At 33.6% G+C, this 23875-nt stretch overlaps 1 protein-coding gene and 1 non-coding gene across 2 annotated transcripts; one reads left to right on the top strand and one right to left on the bottom strand.

Annotated features, from left to right (window-relative positions):
* Window positions 1-14898: 14898 nt before the first annotated feature.
* LOC131172259 (small nucleolar RNA R71) lies at window positions 14899-15005 on the top strand. The gene has a single exon (XR_009142742.1). It is a non-coding gene; the product is annotated as a small nucleolar RNA R71 (small nucleolar RNA).
* Window positions 15006-18078: 3073 nt separating this feature from the next.
* Window positions 18079-22013, bottom strand: LOC110638302 (probable WRKY transcription factor 14). The gene is made up of 3 exons (XM_021788811.2): window positions 20870-22013; window positions 19983-20123; window positions 18079-19541 (listed from the first exon to the last, which is right to left on the bottom strand). The coding sequence occupies exons 1-3, from the start codon at window positions 21499-21501 to the stop codon at window positions 18926-18928; spliced, it is 1389 nt and encodes a 462-aa protein (XP_021644503.2). The 5' UTR covers window positions 21502-22013; the 3' UTR covers window positions 18079-18925.
* Window positions 22014-23875: the final 1862 nt, after the last annotated feature.

Genomic DNA, 23875 nt, shown 5'->3' with positions numbered 1-23875 from the left:
AGTCATGCTCAAAAGGAATTCTAAAGCAATCAATAGCCAAAGTGTCTCTATATAGAATGATGGAATTTAATGAGTGAATGAATGAATTTTCAATCCCATAGGCAAACTTCCCACTCCTATCTCCACTAATGTAGCAAGTACTATCAAGAGATCAAAGGTATTTTTAGGAATGTAACGGGGTTATAGGGTTCAAAATGAGGTTAAGAAGGAAAAGGGTAAAAGGGATTCAAAGCATGAGAATATTTTCAATCTTGAAAACATAAGGCACACTTTTTATTACCTTTTTTTTTTATAAAGAGGAGAGAAATACACAATGAGAATTTTCAATTGCTAGCATATTTTACAAACTACATAAAATAGAAGGACACTTTGATACTTTAAGCTTGTATCTTGTATCTTCTCTTGATGATTGTCCCTAAAAATGCCTCCCTCAAACTCATTTCCTTTAATTACTTTGGGTGGATTTCTTTCAATTTGAATGACAATAGTGAAAAGCACATATACTAGCACTTTTATATCATGATAAGCATTTCTTCTCCCTTTCATTATTATATATTTTTCTCTTTTTTTTTTTGAATATATAGTGTACCTAATATTATAAATAATTATTCTCATAAAAAGGGTTGGAGTGTTTGGTTCATTGGCTAGGTAGCAATAAGGGTTTCAAGAAAAATTTGGAATACAAAGGCTCAAAAGGGTTTACAAGAGTTAGTTGTAATAAAGGGAAGGTTAAAAGTTTAAAATAAGAGGTTTGCAATCAAAGAATGCCTAATCATCTCCCTTTTCAAGTAGAAGCTAGTATTTCGCCTTGAAAGGTTTAGAAAATTTGTTCTAGGATTGGTGAGATATCACTTAACTACCTTTTATCCAATAACTCTCTCTAAACACTTCAATCTCTAAAGGACTAGTTGGATGACTTTTTGGCTAAGAAGATATAGGCAAGGGATAAACACTTCAAAACTTTGCATCTCTTAGGAAACTTTCAATCCACAAACCCAACTTAAGGTAAGTCAAATCACTCTCATAGGCAACTTCTCATTACTCAAGGGATTTGGTAAAAGATTTTATTTCATGGATGTATGATTCCTAAAAATGAGCAATGCATTAACTAAATGGAAGAAATCTATTTGTATGCAATGTGTACAATTTCTAAGTGATGTATAATGTGTATGTGAATGTGTTATGTATATGTATGTATGGATGTGTATGTAAAATATTTACAATATATATATATAAATGGAGTGGGATGAGATGTTCCTATACTCAAAATGTGAAAAATGTAGCAAAAATCAAAATGCACACTCCCAAACTCAAAATTAGACATTGTCCTCAATATCTAAGGCAATGCAACATGAAAAATCAAAGCAAAGAGGAATAGTTAAATTTAAAAGTAAAAAAAAAGAGTTACCTGGTATAGAGCAGTGTTTTAGCATTTAAAATGTGAATTTAAAAGATGATGGTGATGGATAAGGAAGCTGCACAGGTTATGCAGAATAAATACTTTGCAGAACAGGTGCATAAGAAGAGTGCATAAGCTGTGCAGTATGGCATGAGTTGCGTAAGAGACTGCACAGGCTATGCAGAACATTTGCATAAGTAGTTTCACAGCCTGTGCAGTATATTGAAAAGTTGCAGCATAATGATATATCAAAGAAAAACTTAAAAACACCAGCAGAGGTATGTAAATACATAAAATGTATTGACAAGTATGCACAAAAGGGCAACAAAGGCAATGAGAAGCAATGAAAAACCAATGGAATAGCCATCCAATTGTACTTCAAGAAAATAGAATTCAAAAAAGACTAAAATTTTTCTAGCACATCTAAAAAGAAAAACTCCTAGAAGTTGAACAAGAGCAAGATAAAAATTAATCTATTTCTATAGTTTTGCCCTTGTCCAAAGGTGCTGCTAGAGGACTGGATGGAGCTGGCTGCTGCTGAAGGGGTGGTTCTGGAGGAGGTGATGGAGGTGGAGGTGGCATGCCCAAAAAAGCCATGAGCTGCTTCATCATCTCTTTTAACTCTTTCTACTTGTCTCTGGTTTCCATAACAAGATCAAATAGTTGATCATAACGATCCTTAAGGGTATCTAGACCAGATTCAAGCTTCCTATCTATAAAATATACATCATCACTAAGCCTCTTAAGATAAGTGAATAAGGCTTTAGTGTTGAAGGGAGGAGGTGCTGTGGAGAAAGAGGGTCCAGCTGTAGATGGTGTTGGCTGTGCAGATTCTGCTGGGGTATCCTGTGCAGATTGAATAGGTGGTGCAGGTTCAGCAGAAGGTTGTTGGACTGTTGGTGCAGATTGTGCCTCTGGTTATACAGATGGTCCTGTATCTACTACTGGTTGTGCAGTGTCAGATGGTGGCAAATTGAATCCAGTCTTGTATAAGTGAGTAGCATCAAAATATAGAGTGTCTGAAAGTGCTGGTAGAGGATGCTTTTCCAGATCAAAACCAAAATGTTTAGCTATAACAGTTATGAGCCCACCCATGACTATATCACCTACAGATTTGGTAGCAATGTGCAACACATGTTCATAGAAGAAGTAACCAGAAGATATTTTGACTTTGTGAAAAGCACACCATAGCATGAATAAGTCAGATTTTTCAATAGCACCAGAACTAGTCCCTCGGCCCAAGATAGTGCTAGTAATAAGCCTATGGATAGATCTAAGTGCTGGGTCTATTATTTGGGAGGTCTTGGATCTGCCAGCATAAAAACCCTGAGATTGATTTATAATATTTCTCTAGAACTGAACAGCATTCCAAACACCTTTATTTGCTATCTCTATGCCTGTATATGGAACCCTAAACAATCCATCAATAGCAAACCCAAAGATAATGTGAAATTGGTCTAATGATAGCTCTCTATTTTGCCCCAAGCACCTAAATTTCATAGTTGGCTTGTAATCTATCTCATGTAATTTCAAAGTAGCAGAAAATGAGGAAATAAATTCTAAAACTAGGGCTGGATAAACTAATTCTTGTTTATGCACAAATTCCATCCAACCTAGACCATCAAGGTAGGCAACTATATTATCAAATAAATCAACAAATTGGAGGGTATCTGCAGAAAGGTACCTAGTAGGTTGCACTTTTCTGTCCTTTAGCCTCTTAAAAGTGGCCTTATGGGTTGGATTATGAAGAGGCCAAGGTAATTTGGATACCCGTATTGCTGCTGCTGAAGGTTGCTTCTTGCTAGAGGAGGGAGATTTGGCTTGTGGGGTAGAGGTAGAAACACCAACCCCTAGTCGTGTGGAAGCCGAAGTTCTGGGGTTTTTGGGTGTAGGCTCTGAAAGTAGATTAACAGGTGGGTCTTTTCGTTTTGCGAGAGGTGGTGCAGAGGCCATGGTCAAGTTGATTTAGATCGAATTCTCCTTTTATAGGTGGATATAGGAGGAGGTGGAGGGATTTGTTGTGGAGAAGAATCAAGATTGGGGGCTTGCATTGCTAGGGGCGTGACTTGGAGAGGAGAGCCTTGAGGGAAAGGGGGAGGCATTTCCATGGTGGTTGTCGACGATGATGGTAAGAATAGAGGAGGAAGGAAGAAAATAAAAGAGATAGAGGGAAAGTTAGGTATCGATCGGCGAAAAGGTAGGGAGTGAGGGATTGGTGCCGAGAAAAATGAAAAGGAGGGTGGTTGTGAACAGAAACGATGGGAAGTGGGAGGTGGGAAAGTAGGGTGTGCCGAATATTTTGATTTGCATAGAACGTTCGATTTTCTGCATAAGGGGAAAATGGGTGTGCATAGGTTATGTAGGTTCTTATGCAAGTTTCGGCAAGAATGGGGAGTCTGAAAAGTTGGTCGTGCAAAAGTGCATAACTTATTCACTCTCTTATGCAAGTTTCGGTAGAAATGAAAAATGGCAAAAATTGTGGCAGTGCAGAATTGAATAAGTTATGCACTCTCTTATGCAGTTTTTGGTAAGAAATGAAATGGCAAAAATTTGGTTATGCAGGATTGCATAAGTTATGCAAGAGCTTATGCAGATTTCAGCAAGAAATGAAATAGCGAAAATTTAGTTATACAGGATTGCATAAGTTATGCAATAGCTTATGCAAATTTTGGCAAGAATGGAAATTAAGGCAAAGTAAGACCCAAAAGCTGCATAAGTTATGCAGTTACTTATGCGCATTTCAACAAGATTCAGATTACAATAAAAATGCTTTGCAAGTTTGAAAAATACATGAGAATGATGAAATGTAACCCTGTGAAGTATAAATCATGAGAAATTATCATAAAAAACACATCAATATATGCAGAATCCATCACAACTGCACCATACAAGCTTATAGAAGTAAGTTATGCATAAGAGACATATGTGAATTATGCCATTTCAACTCAAACCCTGCAAATTAATATTCTAGCACATTAAAGCTCAATAAAAATCTACACAAAGTTACAATTATCCACAAAAGAAAATACGCTCTCCAAGTTATGCCAAAAAAATACGGCATGTGCATACTGAATCACACAACCAAAATAAGTTCAAAACCACTAAAATGACCCTATTACCATCATATCAACATGATAAGCAAAAATACATAAAAGGTACACACCCAACCTCAACAAAGAAGTAAATAGCATATGCTGCAGACCCTTTTTGCTAAAAAACTTTTCTACATAAGCCAAGAAGGGGTCCTGCACAGGAAGCAATGAAAATAAATCAATCTTGAGAGAGTTAATGGATAAAATATCAGATTAAGAGTAACTCCCCAGCAGTGCAACAACCTTATCCATTGAAATACATCTACAAAAAATAAAATTCAACAATGTCAAAAATTGAATTTGGGGAGATTTAAGACAAAAACAAAAATAACGCAAAAAAAAGTAAATCAACAAAAGCAAAATAAAAGAACTTGGGGTGCCTCTCAAGAGCGCTAATTTATAGTCCTTAGCTAGACTCTTGTCATGTTTCATGGTGGCTGGAATTGGAATTTATTGCCTTTGTTTCCAATAGGTGTTTCAATGAATCTATACTTCATTTTCTTTCCATCACATGAGAAGATCCTTGTTACTTTGTCTAAAAGTCTGACCATTTCTTTCTTGACAACCTTTGGTGCATCTTTTTCTTTGAGAGATGGTTGCTTGACTTCACTTTTCTCCACTTGCTCAACTTGAAAGATTGGTGCCATAGGACAAGGTGGATTACTGTGGAAACCCATATACATTTATTATTTATTATTATTTTATTTTAATTAGCTAACAATAATTTAATATATTTATTAAAAAATATATATTTTTTATTAGATGGTCTACTTATTTTTTTTATTTTTGAAATTAAATATATATCTGCAATCTGAACAACCCAGTTCAATAATAACTCTTATCCCATTCTACACCTAATAGAACTCTTAAAATATATATATACCATGATCATCTCTTCTGCTAAACTTTGCTCTCAAAACCTATTTGTCATCTTTTTTTTTTCTATCAAATACTCTCAACAGAGAATCCCTAAATTTTTACTTCTCTATACACCACGTTCGATTCTATTTTCAAGGCAAAAATTCTCATTCCTTATTTAATAATGGGTGAATTTGATTTTATTTTCTTTCCTCGATTTGTTACCACTACTCTAAAAATTTATTTATTATTTTTTTCCCTTGATCATTGGTATTGAATTGGGTTGATCATGATTACTGTGAGATAATAACCTTCAATTTAGATTATATATATATATATATATATATATATATATATATATATATATATATATATATATATATATATATATAAACCTTCATCCCCTGTTGGCTTCTATGCGTGCGTCCCTGTGCATTCTTGTGCATTCTTGTGTGTATATATATATTTTGGTTGACGTGCGTCTTGCGTCCCTGTGCGTGTGTGTATATATATATATTAAAAATCATTTTATTTTACTGTTATTTAATATTTCTCTTTAATACTTTGGGTGTGTAGGAGATTCGAATATTCAATCAGCCAATTGAAATTGTCTCTCTTCCATTGAAAATAACTATTGTCTTGGAGGTTCCAAGTGAGTGGTAATTATAGTACATGACACCGTTTTTGTCCCTTTTAAAATTTCTTAGCATTAAGTTTGTTATTAAATGAAATTTTAAATCAATATATTAATAATGATTTTATATGTGATTTTCTAGAGTTTTATTTTATTATTAAATTTTATTTCGATTTTGATTAAATAATTGATTTTGCCAACTATCTCTGCATTAGACCTATTAGGATTCCGGGAACAGGCCTTTAATGTATTTATATTGATTGATATTTGACTATAAAATTTACTGATGTATTACTGAATTGATTTGAGATTGATTTGATTTTACTGAATTGATTTGAGATTGATTTGATTTTATTAAATTGATTTGAGATTGATTTGATTTTATTGAATTGATTTGAGATTGATTTGGTTTTATTGACTCTCTGAAACTATTGAAATACATTATTGGAATTGCACTATCAGTTATTATTTGCTATTTGAAATTTTTTATTGATTTTGATTGATTTGTACAAATTGATTTTCTATTTTGAATTGGTACCGTGCCCGATTCTTTCATTATCCGCCCCGTGTGGACTATCACGGTATTAGGTTGCATTGTCGAGTCATGCATCATTGCAGTTTATGTTTGCATTAGTATCATATGCATTGATATCTGTGAAGGAGGAGGAAGGTATCGATATCCGATAGCGCTTACCATCCGCCTTTGGTGATGTGGGGTATCATCACCACGGTGCAATCGTACCATAAAATTTTTATTGAATGAATTTCTTTTATATTTATGTTTTTATGAAGTTATTTTATTAATGATTTTTGACAGCATGAGCATGATTTTATTGAATAGAAAATTTATTGTGAAATTAATCAAGCGTCTGCCTATTCCTATTCCGTTGTGTGCTATAATTATCATTCACTGAGCATCGAGCTCAAACCACGTTTTCTCTGCATTATCCATTTTGCATCGGTAGAATTCTGCAGCTGATCCAAATATTCAATCCATTTTCTGGAGAGGGACAACTTTGATTTATTTTCATGGTATGCCCGAATTCATGTTTTCTCGGTTTATTAATTAGTTTAGTTTATTGAACAGTTTAAGTTTTTATTGAAATCTGTAGAGATTCCGCAGTTTACCTATAGGATATTTATGATGTTTATTCAGCATTTTGTTTATTTGGATTTTGTCTATTTTTGGGATTAGTAAGTAACAATATATTTATTCAAGATATTCTGATAAGGCTTGCATGATTTAAGAATACTTAAATTATGCTGTGATCCATTAATTTTGGGTCGTGACAAAGTTGGTATCAGAACTCGGTTGAGGTCTAGTAAACTTGCGGAGCATAGGATCCTTAACGTCTTTTCAGTTTATCATTGCTTTAGATATCTGCGTCCTTCGTACTTTTTCACCTGTCTTAATTTGGCTCACATTTTCAGATTTAATACTTGTTTATTAAAATGAATAGGTGCCTGAGTCTATTAAACGAAAGAGGAGAGCTAGGGCCAAGGGTCTTAATGGTGCAAACCTTGATCCAACAAGGGAGGTACCACCTCAAACTATTAATCAGACATCTGAACAGACGCCTACGGCTAAGACTGCGGCACAACCATTCCTTTGTTTCTCCATACTTTTCCATAAGATTTAGTACACCACCTACTTTGTTAGAGTATCCTTTATCTGTATCAACACCTATGGGGGATGCAATAGACACTGATATGGTGTATAGGGGATGTATAGTTCACATTGGAGATAGGGAATTAGCTGCAGATCTTGTTTCTTTGGATATGTTTGAGTTTGATGTGATTTTAGGCATGGATTGGTTAGCCACTTATCACATTTTATTGGATTGTCATAATAAAGTTGTACTCTTTAAAATTCCTGGGGAGGCAGAATTTCAATTTCAGGGAGATCGCAGTATGGCCTCTAGTAATCTTATCTCTGTAGTGAGTGCTAGACGATTATTGCGAAAGAGGTGTAAAGGGTATCTAGCTTATGTTAGAGATGTTCAGGTAGAAGGTGCAGGTTTGGAGAAAGTTGCAGTGGTTAAAGAGTTTCCTGATGTGTTTCCAGAAGATTTATCGGGTTTACCCCCGGAGCGAGAGGTAGAGTTTGGTATAGACTTAGTTCACAGGCCGAGCCCATATCTATGCCACCTTATCGTATGGCACCCGCAGAACTTAAGGAGTTAAAGGAGCAACTACAGGACCTACTAGATAAGGGGTTTATTCGCCCTAGTGTTTCTCCATAGGGTGCTCCTGTGTTATTTGTACGGAAGAGGGATGGGTCTTTGAGAATGTGCATTGATTATAGGCAATTGAATAAGGTAACTGTGCGTAATAAGTATCCTCTTCCACGCATAGATGACCTGTTTGACCAACTTCAAGGTGCGAAGTATTTTTCCAAGATTGATCTTCGATCTGGGTATCATCAATTGAGGGTTAAGAAAGAAGACATACTCAAGACGGCCTTTAGGACTAGGTATGGACACTATGAATTTCTTGTAATGTCTTTTGGTCTTACCAATGCTCCGGCCGCTTTTATGGATCTCATGAATAGAGTTTTCAAGCCTTTCTTAGATCAATTTGTTATAGTGTTCATCGATGAGATTCTAGTGTACTCAAAGAGTAAGGAGGAGCATGAGCAGCATTTGAGAATTGTCCTTCAGACCTTACGAGAACACAAGTTATATGCCAAGTTCTCAAAATGTGAGTTTTGGTTAGATAGTGTGGCTTTCCTAGGCCATACAGTATCTAAGGATGGGGTGTGCGTTGATAAGAAAAAAGTTGAAGCAGTGCTTCGTTGGCCTAGACCCACAACTGTGTCAGAGATTCGTAGTTTCTTGGGTTTAGCAGGGTATTATAGACGATTTGTTCAAGACTTCTCTCGTATTGCAGCACCTTTGACTAAATTGACACAGAAGAATGTGAAATTTCAGTGGTCTGAGGCTTGTGAGAAAAGTTTTCAGGAGCTTAAGACTCGTTTAACTACAGCACCAGTGTTAGCCCTTCAATCTGGATCAGGGAGTTATGTAGTATATTGTGATGCTTCTAGGATTGGTTTAGGATGTGTTTTGATGCAGCATGGACGGGTTATTGCATATGCTTCTCGTCAGTTGAAAAGGCACGAGCAGAATTATCCAACTCATAATTTGGAAATGGCTGCAGTAATTTTTGCTTTGAAAATCTAGAGGCACTATCTGTATGGTGAGACTTGTGAAATCTTCACTGACCACAAAAGTATCAAATACATATTTGACCAACGTGATCTTAATCTTAGGCAAAGGAGATGGGTAGAATTGCTGAAGGATTATGATTGCACCTAGGCTGATGCTCTAAGCAGGAAGTCTTCTGGTAGTTTAGCCCATATATCTACCAAGATGAGGCCTCTGATTGGTGAATTACATGGGTTGCTAGATCAAGGAGTAGAGTTTGAAATCATAGCTGGATCATTCTTAGCACATTTTCGAGTTAGGCCTATCTTGATTGATCGAATTAAGGCTGCTCAAAAGAGGGATTCTCAGCTGTGTGAGATTATAGATAATATTCATCAAGACCAAGCTCAAGGATTCATGTTGAATGATGATGGAGTTCTTCGTTATGACACTAGACTTTGTGTCCCCAATGTTGATGAGTTGAGAAGAGAAATCATGGAGGAGGCACACTATTCTGCTTACATAGTACACCCAGGTTCAACTAAGATGTACCGTGATTTAAGGGAGCATTATTGGTGGGGTGGTATGAAGAGGGATATTGCAGACTTTGTTGCTAAATGTTTGACTTGTCAGCAGGTTAAGGCAGAACATCAGAGACCATCTGGGTTACTTCAGCCATTGCCTATCCCTGAGTGGAAGTGGGAGCATATTGCCATGGACTTTGTTGTGGGTTTACCTAGTACACGAGGTGGTTACAATGCAATCTGGGTGATAGTGGACAGATTGACAAAATCTGCTCATTTCCTTCCTGTGAAGACTACATATGACTTTGCTAAACTTGCACAGTTGTATATAAACAAGATTGTTAGTCTTCATGGAGTTCCAGTTTCCATTGTCTCTGATCGTGGTACTCAGTTTACTTCTCGATTTTGGAAGAAATTCCAAGAAGCTTTAGGAACACGAGTAGACTTTAGTACTGCTTTTCACCCTCAGACGGATGGACAGTCAGAAAGGACCATACAGACATTAGAGGACATGCTTTGTGCATGCGTTATGGATTTTGGTGGCTGTTGGGATCATCATTTGCCTTTAGTGGAGTTTGCTTATAATAACAGTTATCAGGCAAGTATAGAGATGGCTCCATATGAGGCATTATATGGTCGAAAGTGTAGGTCACCGGTTTGTTGGGATGAAGTTGGAGAAAGAAGGCTTACTAGACCAGAGTTGATACAATTAACTTCAGAGAAGGTTCGACTAATTCGTGATCGACTTTTGACTGCTCAAAGTCGACAGAGAAGTTATGCTGACCCTAAGGGCAAAGATGTAGAATTTATGATTGGTGATCATGTATTTTCTGAGAGTTTCCCCTATGAAAGGAATCATGAGGTTTGGCAAGAAAGGGAAGCTTAGCCCTCGTTTTGTTGGTCCATTTGAAATTTTGGAGAGAATTGGAGTAGTTGCTTACCGTTTAGCCCTTCCACTTGGTTTTGCACATGTACATCCAGTTTTCCATATTTCTATGCTTAGGAAGTATGTACCAGATCCATCTCATGTTTTACAACCTCAAACCATGCAAATTAGGGATGATATGTCATATGAGGAACAACCAGTAAAGATTTTAGATCGACAAATTAGGAAACTCCGATCTAAGGAAGTAGCTTTGATCAAGTCTTGTGGCATAATCACTCAAGTAGTGAGGCCACATGGGAGGCAGAATCTGAAATGCGAGCCAAATATCCTCACTTATTTGATTCTTCAGGTTAGAATTTTGTCTATTCAAATTCGGGGACCGAATTTTTTTAAGGGGGGAAGTATGTGGAAACCCATATACATTTATTATTTATTATTATTTTATTTTAATTAGCTAACAATAATTTAATATATTTATAAAAATATATATATATTTTATTAGATGGTCTACTTATTTTTTTTATTTTTGAAATTAAATATATATCTGCAATCTGAACAACCCAGTTCAATAATAACTCTTATCCCATTCTACACCTAATAGAACTCTTAAAATATATATATACCCTAATCATCTCTTCTGCTAAACTTTGCTCTCAAAACCTATTTGTCACCTCTTTTTTTTTTCTATCAAATACTCTCAACAGAGAATCCCTAAATTTTTACTTCTCTATGCACCACGTTCGATTCTATTTTCAAGGTAAAAATTCTCATTCCTTATTTAATAATGGGTGAATTTGATTTTATTTTCTTTCCTCGATTTGTTACCACTACTCTAAAAATTTATTTATTATTTTTTTCCCTTGATCATTGGTATTGAATTGGGTTGATCATGATTACTGTGAGATAATAACCTTCAATTTAGATTTATATATATATATATATATATATAAACCTTCATCCCCTATTGGCTTCTATGCGTGCGTCCCTGTGCATTCTTGTGCATTCTTGTGCGTATATATATATTTTGGTTGACATGCGTCCTGCGTCCCTGCGTTTATATATATATTTTGGTTGACGTGCGTCCTGCGTCCCTGTGCGTGTGTGTATATATATATATTAAAAATCATTTTATTTTACTGTTATTTAATATTTCTCTTTAATACTTTGGGTGTGTAGGAGATTCGAATATTCAATCAGCCAATTGAAATTGTCTCTCTTCCATTGAAAATAACTATTGTCTTGGAGGTTCCAAGTGAGTGGTAATTATAGTACATGACACCGTTTTTGTCCCTTTTAAAATTTCTTAGCATTAAGTTTGTTATTAAATGAAATTTTAAATCAACATTTTAACAATGATTTTATATGTGATTTTCTAGAGTTTTATTTTATTATTAAATTTTATTTCGATTTTGATTAAATAATTGATTTTGCCAACTATCTCTGCATTAGACCCATTAGGATTCTGGGAACAGGCATTTAATGTATTTATATTGATTGATATTTGACTATAAAATTTACTGATGTATTACTGAATTGATTTGAGATTGATTTGATTTTACTGAATTGATTTGAGATTGATTTGATTTTATTGAATTGATTTGAGATTGATTTGATTTTATTGAATTGATTTGAGATTGATTTGGTTTTATTGACTCTCTGAAACTATTGAAATACATTATTGGAATTGCACTATCAGTTATTATTTGCTATTTGAAATTTTTTATTGATTTTGATTGATTTGTACAAATTGATTTTCTATTTTGAATTGGTACCTGTGCCCGATTCATTCTGTTATCTGGCCCCGCCGTGTGGACTATCACGGTATTAGGTTGCATTGTCGAGTCATGCATCATTGCAGTTTATGTTTGCATTAGTATCATATGCATTGATATCTGTGAAGGAGGAGGAAGGTATCTGATATCTGGTAGCGCGCTTACCATCTGGCCTTTGGTGATGTGGGGTATCATCACCCTGGTGCACTGTACCATAAAATTTTTATTGAATGAATTTCTTTTATATTTATGTTTTTATGAAGTTATTTTATTAATGATTTTTGACAGCATGAGCATGATTTTATTGAATAGAAAATTTATTGTGAAATTAATCAAGCGTCTGCCTGTTCCTATTCCGTTGTGTGCTATAATTATCATTCACTGAGCATCTAGCTCAAACCACGTTTTCTCTGTCTGTTATCTGTTTCAGATCAGTAGAATTCTGCAGCTGATCCAAATATTCAATCCATTTTCTGGAGAGGGACAACTTTGATTTATTTTCATGGTATGCCCGAATTCATGTTTTCTCGGGCTATTAATTAGTTTAGTTTATTGAACAGTTTAAGTTTTTATTGAAATCTGTAGAGACTCCGCAGTTTACCTATGGGATATTTATGATGTTTATTCAGCATTTTGTTTATTTGGATTTTGTCTATTTTTGGGATTAGTAAGTAACAATATATTTATTCAAGATATTCTGATAAGGCTTGCATGATTTAAGAATACTTAAATTATGTGCCGGTCACGGTTCAGAATTTTGGGTCGTGACAATTACTATTCAAATGTTGTGCAAATGCAGCCTCTTTTGGATTTTCATCATTGATACTCCCTTCATGGATAAGACAACTTTCAAGAGAAGCCTTCGGATAGCTCTTTCTAAAGTGTTCTTTTACTAACTCATCAATTATATCAATTCTCAACAAGAGTCTACATCTTCATGTAGTTTCTTCTTATCATTGCCAATGTTGAAGAATAAATGATCCTCTCCGACTTTGAGAGTAAGCTTTTCACCTTTCACGTTAATCAAAGCACCAGCTGTAGCTGGGAAAGGCCTCCCCAAAATGATTGGCGTATGAGAATCCTCTTCCATGTCCAAAATGACAAAGTCAACTGGGATGTAGAATTTTCCAACCTTCAGTGGTACATTTTCCAAGATCCCTTCTGGATACTTAATTGATCTGTCTGCCAACTGAGGAGAAATGTGGGTTGGCTTAAGATCTCCTATGTTGAGCTTCTCATAGATGGAAAGGGGCATAAAGCTTACACTAGCCCCTATATCACATAAAGCTTTTGTAGAACATGATTCCCTAATGTGGCATGTAATTAAAAAACTCCCTGGATCCTTGAACTTTGGAGGAAGTTTTCTTTGGAAGATAGCACTGCATTCCTTAGTTAAGACTACAGTCTCATAATCTTCAAGTCTCCTCTTATTTGAGAGAATTTCTTTCAGAAACTTAGAATAATAAGGCATTTGGGAAAGAGCATCAATAAAAGGCACATTTATATATAGCTTCTTCAAAACCTCTAAGAACTTCCCAAATTACTTATCAAGCTTGGCTTTTTGAAATCTCTGTGGAAAGGGAAGCTGTGGCTTGTAAGGCTCTGGAGGTATGTATTTCTCTTTTTTCTCTTCAACCTCCTCTTTACCTTTTCTTGCACTCTCTTTTTCACTCTTTTGTTTTTCATCTTCCTCATTTTCTCTCTTCTCAACTTTTTCACTCTTCTCATTATGCACTATTTTACCACTCCTCAGTGTGATGGCATGACATTGCTCCCTTGGATTTTCTATTTGACTAGGAAGTTTCCCCATATATTTGGTACTTGATGAGCATGCTTATTGTGTAATCTGATTTTCTAGCATCCTTTTGTGTGTTTGCATTTGTTCTAGCCTTGCTTTCATCTCTCTCATCTCTTATGATGCTTAGTTTGGTTAGCAAGAATCTGTTGTAATAAAGCTTCTGTGGTGGAACTTTGCTCTTGCTATTTTTGTGGAGGATTCATGTTTTTCTGCTGAAAATTAGGCAATGGTTGCCTATTTTACTGATATGGAATTCCTCGTTGCTGTTGTGGTTGAAGATTTTTATTTGGGACTTGATTTTGCTGATTTCCCCATGAAAAGTTAGGATGATTCCTCCAAGCTGGATTATAAGTTTGAGAGTAAGGATTCTCCATTTGTTTGTTTCCATAATTACCAATATATGCAGCTTGCTCTCCATAGTCTACTCCACAGCTGGTAGTTCCTTCTGCATAAGTAACTTATTGTGAACTTCCAGATGATGATGATGAACTAACCAACATACTTAAATCTTCCATCTTCTTAGCCAAAACATTTGTAAGTGCATCAAACTTTGCATTAATCATGTTGAATGGATCAAGGTCATACATTCCAGCAACTTGCCTCTTTTGAGTTGGAGCTGGTCCTCTTGAACTACTCCAAAGATAAGTATTCTTTGCAATTTTCTCCAATAGCTCATAAGCTTCATCTTCATGCTTCATAATAAATTCTCCTCCTGTTTGAGCATCAATAATCCCTCTAATTGCAGGAGTAACAATGGTGTAAAAATTCTGATTTATCATCTATTTTGGAATGGCATGATGTGGACATTGTCTTTCTAATTCCTTCCATCTCATCCATGATTCATAGAGAGTTTCATCTTCTCTTGGTCTAAAAGCTGTTATTTGATTCCTCAATTCTTGAGTTTTTCCAGGTGGAAAATATTGTGCAAGAAATACATTAGTAAGTTGCTCTCAATTTGTAGTAGAGTTGTGAGGTAAAGAATCAAGCCAATCCAATACTCTATCCTTCAAAGAGAATGGGAATAGCTTCAATCTTGCTGCATCATTAGATATTCTAGGTTGTTTTTGCATATCACAAATCATAGCAAACTTCTTTAGATATGTGTGTGGATTTTCAGAAGGATGTCCCCTAAATTGGGAATTTTGAATCATTTGAAGAACCCCAAAGTCCATCTTGTAGCTATTTGCATCAATTCTTTGTCTTGCTATACTCTCTCTCAAGTCATCAAAATGAGGAAATGCATAATCCATCATACTTCCCCTAGGCACATTAGCATTTATAACCTCTTCACCTTGGGCTGCATTTTCATTGTTTCGATCATTTCCAGCATTACCACCACCAATTCTAATTCTTTCATCAGCCATTTCTGCTTTAATTTCAGTTGCTCTCAAGGCTTCTTTCCTTTTTCTGGTTTCTTTTTTGTTGGCTCTACAAAATTTCTCAATTTCAGGATTAAACAATAAGGATGTGTCACTTGTGCTTCTAGCTCTTCTCATAAAAGATTAAGAGTACCTAAAAAGAACAAACAAATACAAAAAATGAAAAGATAACAAAAGCAAAAAAAAAACTATAAACAACTAAAATAATCAAGAATTCAATCTTAAACAAACAATTCCCCGGTAACGGCGCCAAAAACTTGATGTGTCCCAACTGCAAGTGCATGGGTCGTATAAGTAATATAGAAGAAATCGTTCCCACGAGGAGTTGTGTTAATGATTGAATTTTTGATATAAAAATTGACTAATTTGAACTATTTTTGAAATTAAAGCAATAAATTGATAGAAATTGGAGTGTGAAATCTATATGAGCAAAATTAATAATCTATTCAACAATGCAATGATTTAACTAAATTTGCATCAAATTAAAATAAGCAAATTGAAATATAGCAAGATTTAAAATGGCAAGTAATTAAATTCGATTAGAAATTAACATGATAAAAGAGGCGATTCTAGAGTTCGGGAGTTCATATTCAAGCGATTTTGGGATTTTTAAATTGGTTACCCAATCTTATGGAATTTACGGGTTTTAAGGAGATTAATTCTTAAATCCTTTGAATACTCTTTCGAGTGGGACAAAGAGTGCTTTAACCAATCTAATCCTACTTTCGTGGAGTTAAAATTAATCAAGATCTATTAAATTCCTTAATTAATCTGTAAATCCTCTTAATCCTTAGTTTATTTCTAGATCTAAGTTAATTAAGTCTAATTTCTTGATTATCCATCACAAGGTCTTCTCCTTTCGATGCTTCAACCATGGATTAAGAACAATACTTAATGAGATCCTACACTAAGCATGTCATTGAGCACACAAGAAATGAATAAAACTCATTAAAATCACAAAATATAGATTACCCAATTAAAATTCATAAAATATCTCAAATATTACATCTCAACTCCAGAATCTAATGAAAACTACTCACTATCCATAATATTTACAATAAATTCTAAATAAATATGGAAATAAATCTTAAATCTAAGCTAAGGACTAAGAAACCCAATACAAGAAAGGTAGGAAATAGGGAAGAAGGGAAGAAAACTCCAAATCTGGGTTAGAAATGGAGAGTTGACATTTTTGCTTTATTTTCTGACTCTTTCCTTGCTGTTGCTCCCTTTTTTTGTCTCCTCTCCCTTTTCTAAAATAAGATAAGGGCATATTTATATCTTTTTCTGATAAGTAGCCCTAAAATAGTATGTTTAAGGTTTAATTTTCATGAGGAAATCTTCTGCCAGCTCATTATGAAAACTCTATGAACTTGCATAAGTGGACTGCAAAGTTATGTAAGTCCTTATGCAGTTTTCAGCAGGTTTTGGACTCTCTGTGTGAAGCTGCATAAACAAGGAGTAAGTTTGCATAAATCATGCAGTGACTTATACAGATTTCAGCAAAGAAGAAAAATTGTTTCTTCTCCTTATGCAGAACTGCACAACTTATGCTGTAAGTTATGCACAATTTGGCCACTGCATTCTTCAACTTTCAAGCTTTGTTTTTTACATCTTTGGCTATAGGAATCACTCCTCACTGGTATAATTTCTTTTTAGCCCCTCAAAAATACCATTTTTCCTACAAAACAAAGTAAAATTACAAATTAATCTAAAAATTGATAATCATGAAAAACTATCTAAATAATTAATAAAATTAGCCAAAAGTGACTAACAAATAGATAAAATGACCATGAAATTAAATCTAAATGACTATACAAAATGCATGTATCAGTCATTGATACTTTAATAAAACCCACATAATAGTCCTTTTGTCTAATTTTCCATCCAAATCACCGTTAACTCTAAAAAATTATCAAAATACACTTCATTTATAAATTTCAATATGAAACAAAGGCAAAATTAAAAATTTTTAATTGTTTTAATTTTTAATTTTATAAATTAAAAATTTATAAATTATAATTTAAATTATTTTAACATAGTTAATTTTATAAAATAACTATTAATAAATCCTTTTTTTTAATTGTTATAAATTGTAGTTATGTTTTAAATTTAATTATATTTATATTAGAATAATATTAAGACTTATTTGTAAATAATTATAATATTTAAAGACAAGTTATAAAAATAAAGAGATGCATTGTAACTAAAAAATATGAAGTTTAAATTAAGGGATTATTTTGTTAATAAATTAAAACTTTAGAAACTAAATTATTTTATATTAAAATTAAGTAATGAGCATTTTGAAATTTTTTTTCAAATTAATAATAATTTTAACGGTAGATACCAATCTATTAATTTATTAAAATGTTAATAATTAAATAAATAAATTTTAAAAATATAAAATTAATTTATAAATTTTACCAAATATTAGAAACCATCTTGTAATTTATCTTTATATATTTTGTCGGTTATTATGAAAAAAAATATATATATATATTTTTTTTCATGTTAAATAAAAAGAAATAGAGACATTAAAGGGTAAATAAACAAAAAAAAATCCACAAGGCCTAATTAATTAAGACAAATGGGCAATAAAAAAAAATATATGTATATAATAAGACAAAAAAAAAGTGGCAGATGATAACAGAAGTCTGCAGAGAAAATTTGTGTTGCCTAAAACAATCCTTTTTAATAACTAACACTTGAAGTAAATAACTGAAAATGAAGACACAAGTTGCAGCTTGGTGTGGATAATAAAAGAAACAGAAAGCTGAGGAACCCAAGCCTTGCAGATCTCTTTCTTTCTTCACACATCCCTAGAGAAAGGTGATTGATAAGAAAAGACAAAGCTTTTTTAATTTCTTTTTAAAAAAAAAATTAAGCATATTAATTAATTAATGTATTAATTTGTATTCTTGTTTTGTCTTCTTCTCTTTCTTGCAAATTTATTTCCCATCAATAGCAATGAAAGAATTCAGCCCACATGATGAATAATTTATCCCACTTGAAAATGAGAAAAAGATGCAAGGGCAAGTCCCATCATTGTGTATGAATCTCTCCTCTAATCTCTCTGAGCTTTCCAGTCATGTCTGATGGATGTACTTGTTTTAACTGTTGAAACCTTCTGTTCCTCAGCTTTCTGTCCCATCCACCAATTTTCCCAAAAGGAATGTGGGACTCCTTAGGTCTGCTCCCAATCAACCAGCACACTCTCTCTTTCTCTCTTTTTTTACTATTCTTTCTTTTGGTTCCTAATTTCCTCACTCTTCTGGTAAATTTACCAAGAAATATAGCAGGTAGAAACTATAAACTCCCCCCCACTACATGGAATTCAAATCTTGACAAGGGTTTAGATCAGGACCTTAAATGCACCACAATAACTGCAATTTTTTTTTTATTGGTGTTGGGGATAATTTTTACTCTTCAAGGTCTTGTTATAAACGCCTCTTGGCTTCTCCAAATGAAATGTTGTTGTTGGTGTTGGCGTTGGTATTTGCGTCCCATGACCAATCGAAGAAACAGAATGGATCCAAGGCCTTGCTTGCTTTCTGTTCATCTCCCGTGAATCCTTGGCTAAATAAAAGATCAATTGGGTCTGCCTCTATCCCTTCCAAATCAGCAAAGAAACATTCAGATTGGTTAGAGTCTGCATGAATTGCAGGTCTGTAAGGAAACCCTTCGCTGAATTGATCAGTATCATCCATCTCCATTTGATTCTCAAGGTCCTCAGTCTCTTCTTTTACTGCTGCACTTGCTGTTGAGCTACCACAAACCATAGTTGGAGACAATGTATCATTGTTGCTCTCCTTCTGTTCTTCCTTAGTATTTGTTGTCTTTTGGGCTTGAGAACTCGAGGAGCTCTTCGAAGCACTAGCATTGTTCTTTAGTGGCTGAGACCTTGTCGACCCTGCAAGAGCATTCCTCTGAGTAGGCCATGGATGGTTGTGCTCAGAAGTATAGGTGATAACCAACATGTTAGGATCAGTTCGGCTACGCTCCACTTGTTTCCTTGCTGAGCAACCCTTTGAGCTGCTGCATCTGTAGTATCCCCTGAAATGTAGACAAGGATTACTGAACACTGCAATGCTCCATCAAAATTATTTTGATTAATATACATTGGAAATATGCACAATTTTCTCAGATGCAAATATGGCATTTTTGGAAAATCTTCAGGTTTCAGCAGAAAATGAACAAAAGAAAAACATCCATTGATTTGTAATTATAACTAATGTTTGAAATGAGTTTAGTTGGTCCAAAAGCACACTTTACATCCGTTGTTTTGCAACATAAAAATTGCATTTCATGGTCAACAGAAAAATAATAACAATAGAAGGGAAAAAAGAAAAAAAAAGGGAAGAGAAACATTTTTTTAGTCAGGTGATAATATGCCAGGGGAAAGGAAAATGTGGAAATCAGCTTTTGTTCTTTGTCTTAGAAACTTTATATATATAGGTTAACAATCTAGAATGACAATACAAATTTTTCACTTACCTTGGGTAAGGAGAACCTTTGATGGGTTTCTGACCATACTTTCTCCATGCCCATAAATCAGATGGAACTACTTCTCCACCAGGCCTGCTGTTTGCAGCTGCTGGTGCTGGAATACAAACCACCTTCTTTGCCTGGCTCTTCCTGTATTAACAATACCAAAAAAGAAAAAAAAGAAAAAATAAAAACCTAGTTTTTTCATTTCAAGAACCAAAAAATGAAGAAGATCAATTTATCAAAAAAGTCAAAAATTAAGCAAAGAATGAATAAATTCCATTTTTGGGCAAGAATATCTTACCAATTTGGATAATTTTCTTTGAAAAAGATGAAAGGGATGGGACATTGATTCTAAAGAGTAATTAATACTAATAAAAACACAATTATATGCATATATATAATTTTCAAGTGGTTAAGAGGGGGAAAGAAGGTGTTTGAGATTGAGATACCTACATGAAAGCTAAGTCTGTGAATAATATTATGACAACAGTCAGGCTACCTTTTTTCAGGTTGATTAAAACCCATCAAGATTTTATGTTTTTGGTTTATGTAATGTAAAAAAGAGAATAATTTCACCTGAAATGATAGATACTAGACGATCAATCTTAGTGTCACTCACTACACAGCTTTTTGTCAAACCCTAATTCCTCAGATCCTCACTATGTATGAGGTTGTGTAGAAAACTCGAGTTTCAAGAAAAATTCATTCATCTCCTACACATGATGATGATGATCATCATCTTCTTCGATTGTTGAAGTAATATTAAAAAAATAGTTATAAAAAAGAAAAAGATACAGTAAAGTTGCATTAAAATCATAATTAATTTATTATAAATTAATTCATGGAATCAAGTGATCAAAATTAAATTAACAATAGTGGTACTATAGTCTTACCTTCTCTTGATACCCAGACTCCTTGGAGATGAGATCTGCACTGGTCCGGCGTTGTCAATCAAGCAAGCTTTAGAGCTATTAGTATTAATCATGTCGATTGAAACCATAGAAGAAGACTTAAAACCCCTTGGCGAAGAAGAAGAAGCAGAAGCAGAAGCAGCAGCTAGAACAGGAGAATCACAAGGTGAAACAGGCAACTTGGTGGGATTATTCTGCGAGATCTGAATCCGTGAAAATATATTATGAGGATTCTTATTCATCTCCTCCTCAAAGACTTTATGGGCAAGAATATTACTAGAATTTGCACCAGAAAAATCATTACTAGTGTCATCAAGACTAGTACTAAGCATATGATCCGTGGAATTTGGACTGCTATAGTAGCCAGAACCTGCAGGGACGTTGAACTCGTGAAGAAGTGGATCTCTCATGTTGCAAAAAGGATCTCCAAAAACACTATCCCTGTTATCCTCCATAGCAGTTGAAGAAGAAGATAAATTGAGCGGATCAGATGGGAATTCCCATTTGGATACAGGAGCAATATCTGATTGGCCTAAAGCTCCAGCGCTGGCTCTAACTATATCTGTTAAATCACCTCGGTAGTTGTCCATTTCCAAGCCAAAGAAGCTGCACATACTAATGCAAAATCAAGAATTAAATATAAGAGAGGCCATCGATCATCAAGGTACTACATATGCACATGGAGAGAGAGAGAGAGAGAGAGAGAGAGAGAGAGAGTTTGGTGAAGGATGTGAATTTTCTTGCACCCAACAAAACGTACAAGGCAGGCATGCAAGAAAATTTTCTTTTTCTATGATCTTTCTTTCTGTTTAGGTTTATGGGAGATGGGTTTTCAGTTATTAGGAAACAAGAAAAGCAAAAAAAACAAAAGAACAGGGTTTCTCAAGGTTTGAAACTATGAGACTTGCTTGTTCTTCCCTTACAGTAGCGAACAAAAGAGAGAGAGAAAGAGGGAGATGGTCTCTTTGATATTTGAACAAGTGGGAGAGAGAGAGAGAGAGAGACGCTGACTTTTCATACAAACATAACAGCTATTCTTCATAAGAAGCAGCAGCAGCAGCAACAATAAGAAAAGAGTGTTCATAAACTTAAATTCAGCCATTATTATTTACATAAATTTGGCTCAACTTGAACTTAAAATGTCATAAACTTAGAGATGATTTGATTAATATGAATGATTGATATTCAATTAAATTTTAAAAAATAAACTTAATATTTAAGGAAAAAAGCTGACCAGTGATATTGTCAAGAAAATGAGAGTTAATTGAATAGAAAACAAAAGGGTCAAAATTATGCAACTGTTTAATGCTATTTTAGTGTAAGGTTTGTTGTTTAGTCATTTTTCTGTGTATCACAGAAAGCAAAAGAGTTATAAAAAAGGGTTTATCTTTCAAAGAAAGTGATGGGAAAGTAAATGACTAAAGAGGCGGCAAGTAGCCGCATTCTTCGGAATACGTTTCGAAACGTAGAGATAACATTATCACCCGTTTCGCTATTCCAATTGCCAATGTAATCATGAGCACTTCTCTCTTCGTATGCTGATAATTTGTCTGTATAGAATAGTGGTCTCGGCCTCCCTACCCACTAGAGGCTTGTGGGTCCAATTTTCATTTCAATTATTTTTAAAAAATAGAATTAATTAAATTTATAATTTAGAAAAATTAGAATCAAATTAAAATAATAAAATGTGTTTAATTTAATATAATCTTAATTTAATATATTATGATTTCCTAATTTAATTTGAAACTAAATGATTAAAACAAACTATTATTATACCATAATTTGATGGAAAATTTTTCGAAATTTTATAAATTATTATGAATATGCACAACATATATTAGTTGTCAAATAAAAATTTAGATTGGAAGAGAAATTATTAACCTTATATTTATGATTATAATTAGGTCAAACTAGATAAATTGATTTCAATTAGACCTTGATTTTTTTTTTTTGTCTTTGCGTGTAACATGCTTAATTAATTATGCTTTTATATTGACATATGCAAGCTATACTTAACTAATAATTATCAATAAATTATTAAATCTAAAAGTTTAAAACTCTTAATTAAAAAAAATTATGAGAATAGTTTTGTATCTTTAACATATCAATTATTAACTGTCTACTAAAATTAAAGCATAATCAATAAGATCAAACTCACTTTAATTTATACTGAAATATTTAAATAAGAAAGAAGGACAATTAAGATTCAAATTTTGAATCTTTTAATTGATGAAATTCTGATATTATCTCAATAAATAATTCAATTTAAAAACTTTAAATTTCTAATTAAAAACCATAAAAAATAATTTTACATCTCTAAAAATGATTTTTCTTATTTAAACTTGATTTACCATGAACTTAAAATATAAAATATATAATGAGATCCATTTATTAAATACATGAGTATCGCATATTTGTATATTGAATTCATGATATACAGATCTAGATAAAATTTTTTCCTTTGAAAATAACTACACGTAAAATAGTCAATTTAATTATCCAGTTATATGGAGGCAAACACAGATGTGAAGGGTTAAGGCTTACTTAAGGGAAGATTATAAAATACTTCTGGTGTACATAAAAATAGTATTTCCTCTCTCATAAGAAAATGAACTCTCTTTATAACGTGGAGAGTGAATCTCACATAATTATGAGAGATATTGCATGTGCACTGAGTGTACCTGATAATCTCTCTATTCTAAATTTCTAACCCTAGAAGCTTATAGGAGGTTTCTTGTATAAACATATTACATTGATTCACAATAAATTGATGATGTAGTGGTTCAAACTTGTTTAGCTCTTTAAAATTAACAAATTAAACAATAAATAATTGATGGTAAGCATGCAAAATCCATAGTATCACAAGAATAATATATACATTAATCAGTGGATGCTAAATAAAAAAAAATAGCAGTAAATATTTAATACCTCTTTCTATGGGCGCCATGAATGCTTGAACAGACTTGTAGCCAGAACATGGATGCCATT

This window comes from Hevea brasiliensis, chromosome 13 (assembly GCF_030052815.1).
Source record: "Hevea brasiliensis isolate MT/VB/25A 57/8 chromosome 13, ASM3005281v1, whole genome shotgun sequence".
Classification (NCBI taxonomy): domain Eukaryota; kingdom Viridiplantae; phylum Streptophyta; class Magnoliopsida; order Malpighiales; family Euphorbiaceae; genus Hevea; species Hevea brasiliensis.
The sequence above is the reverse complement of the archived record's forward strand: the minus strand, read 5'-3'. Positions and strand labels throughout refer to the sequence as shown.

Excerpts from the sequence above, each read along its gene's own strand:
- LOC110638302 (XM_021788811.2), bottom strand. The coding sequence starts at position 21,501 with ATGTGCAGCTTCTTTGGCTTGGAAATGGACAACTACCGAGGTGATTTA. Across the intron at positions 20,124-20,869 it reads AGTCTGGGTATCAAGAGAAG|GAAGAGCCAGGCAAAGAAGG; the intron begins GTAAGACTATAG and ends TTGTTAATACAG. Across the intron at positions 19,542-19,982 it reads AAAGGTTCTCCTTACCCAAG|GGGATACTACAGATGCAGCA; the intron begins GTAAGTGAAAAA and ends TCTACATTTCAG.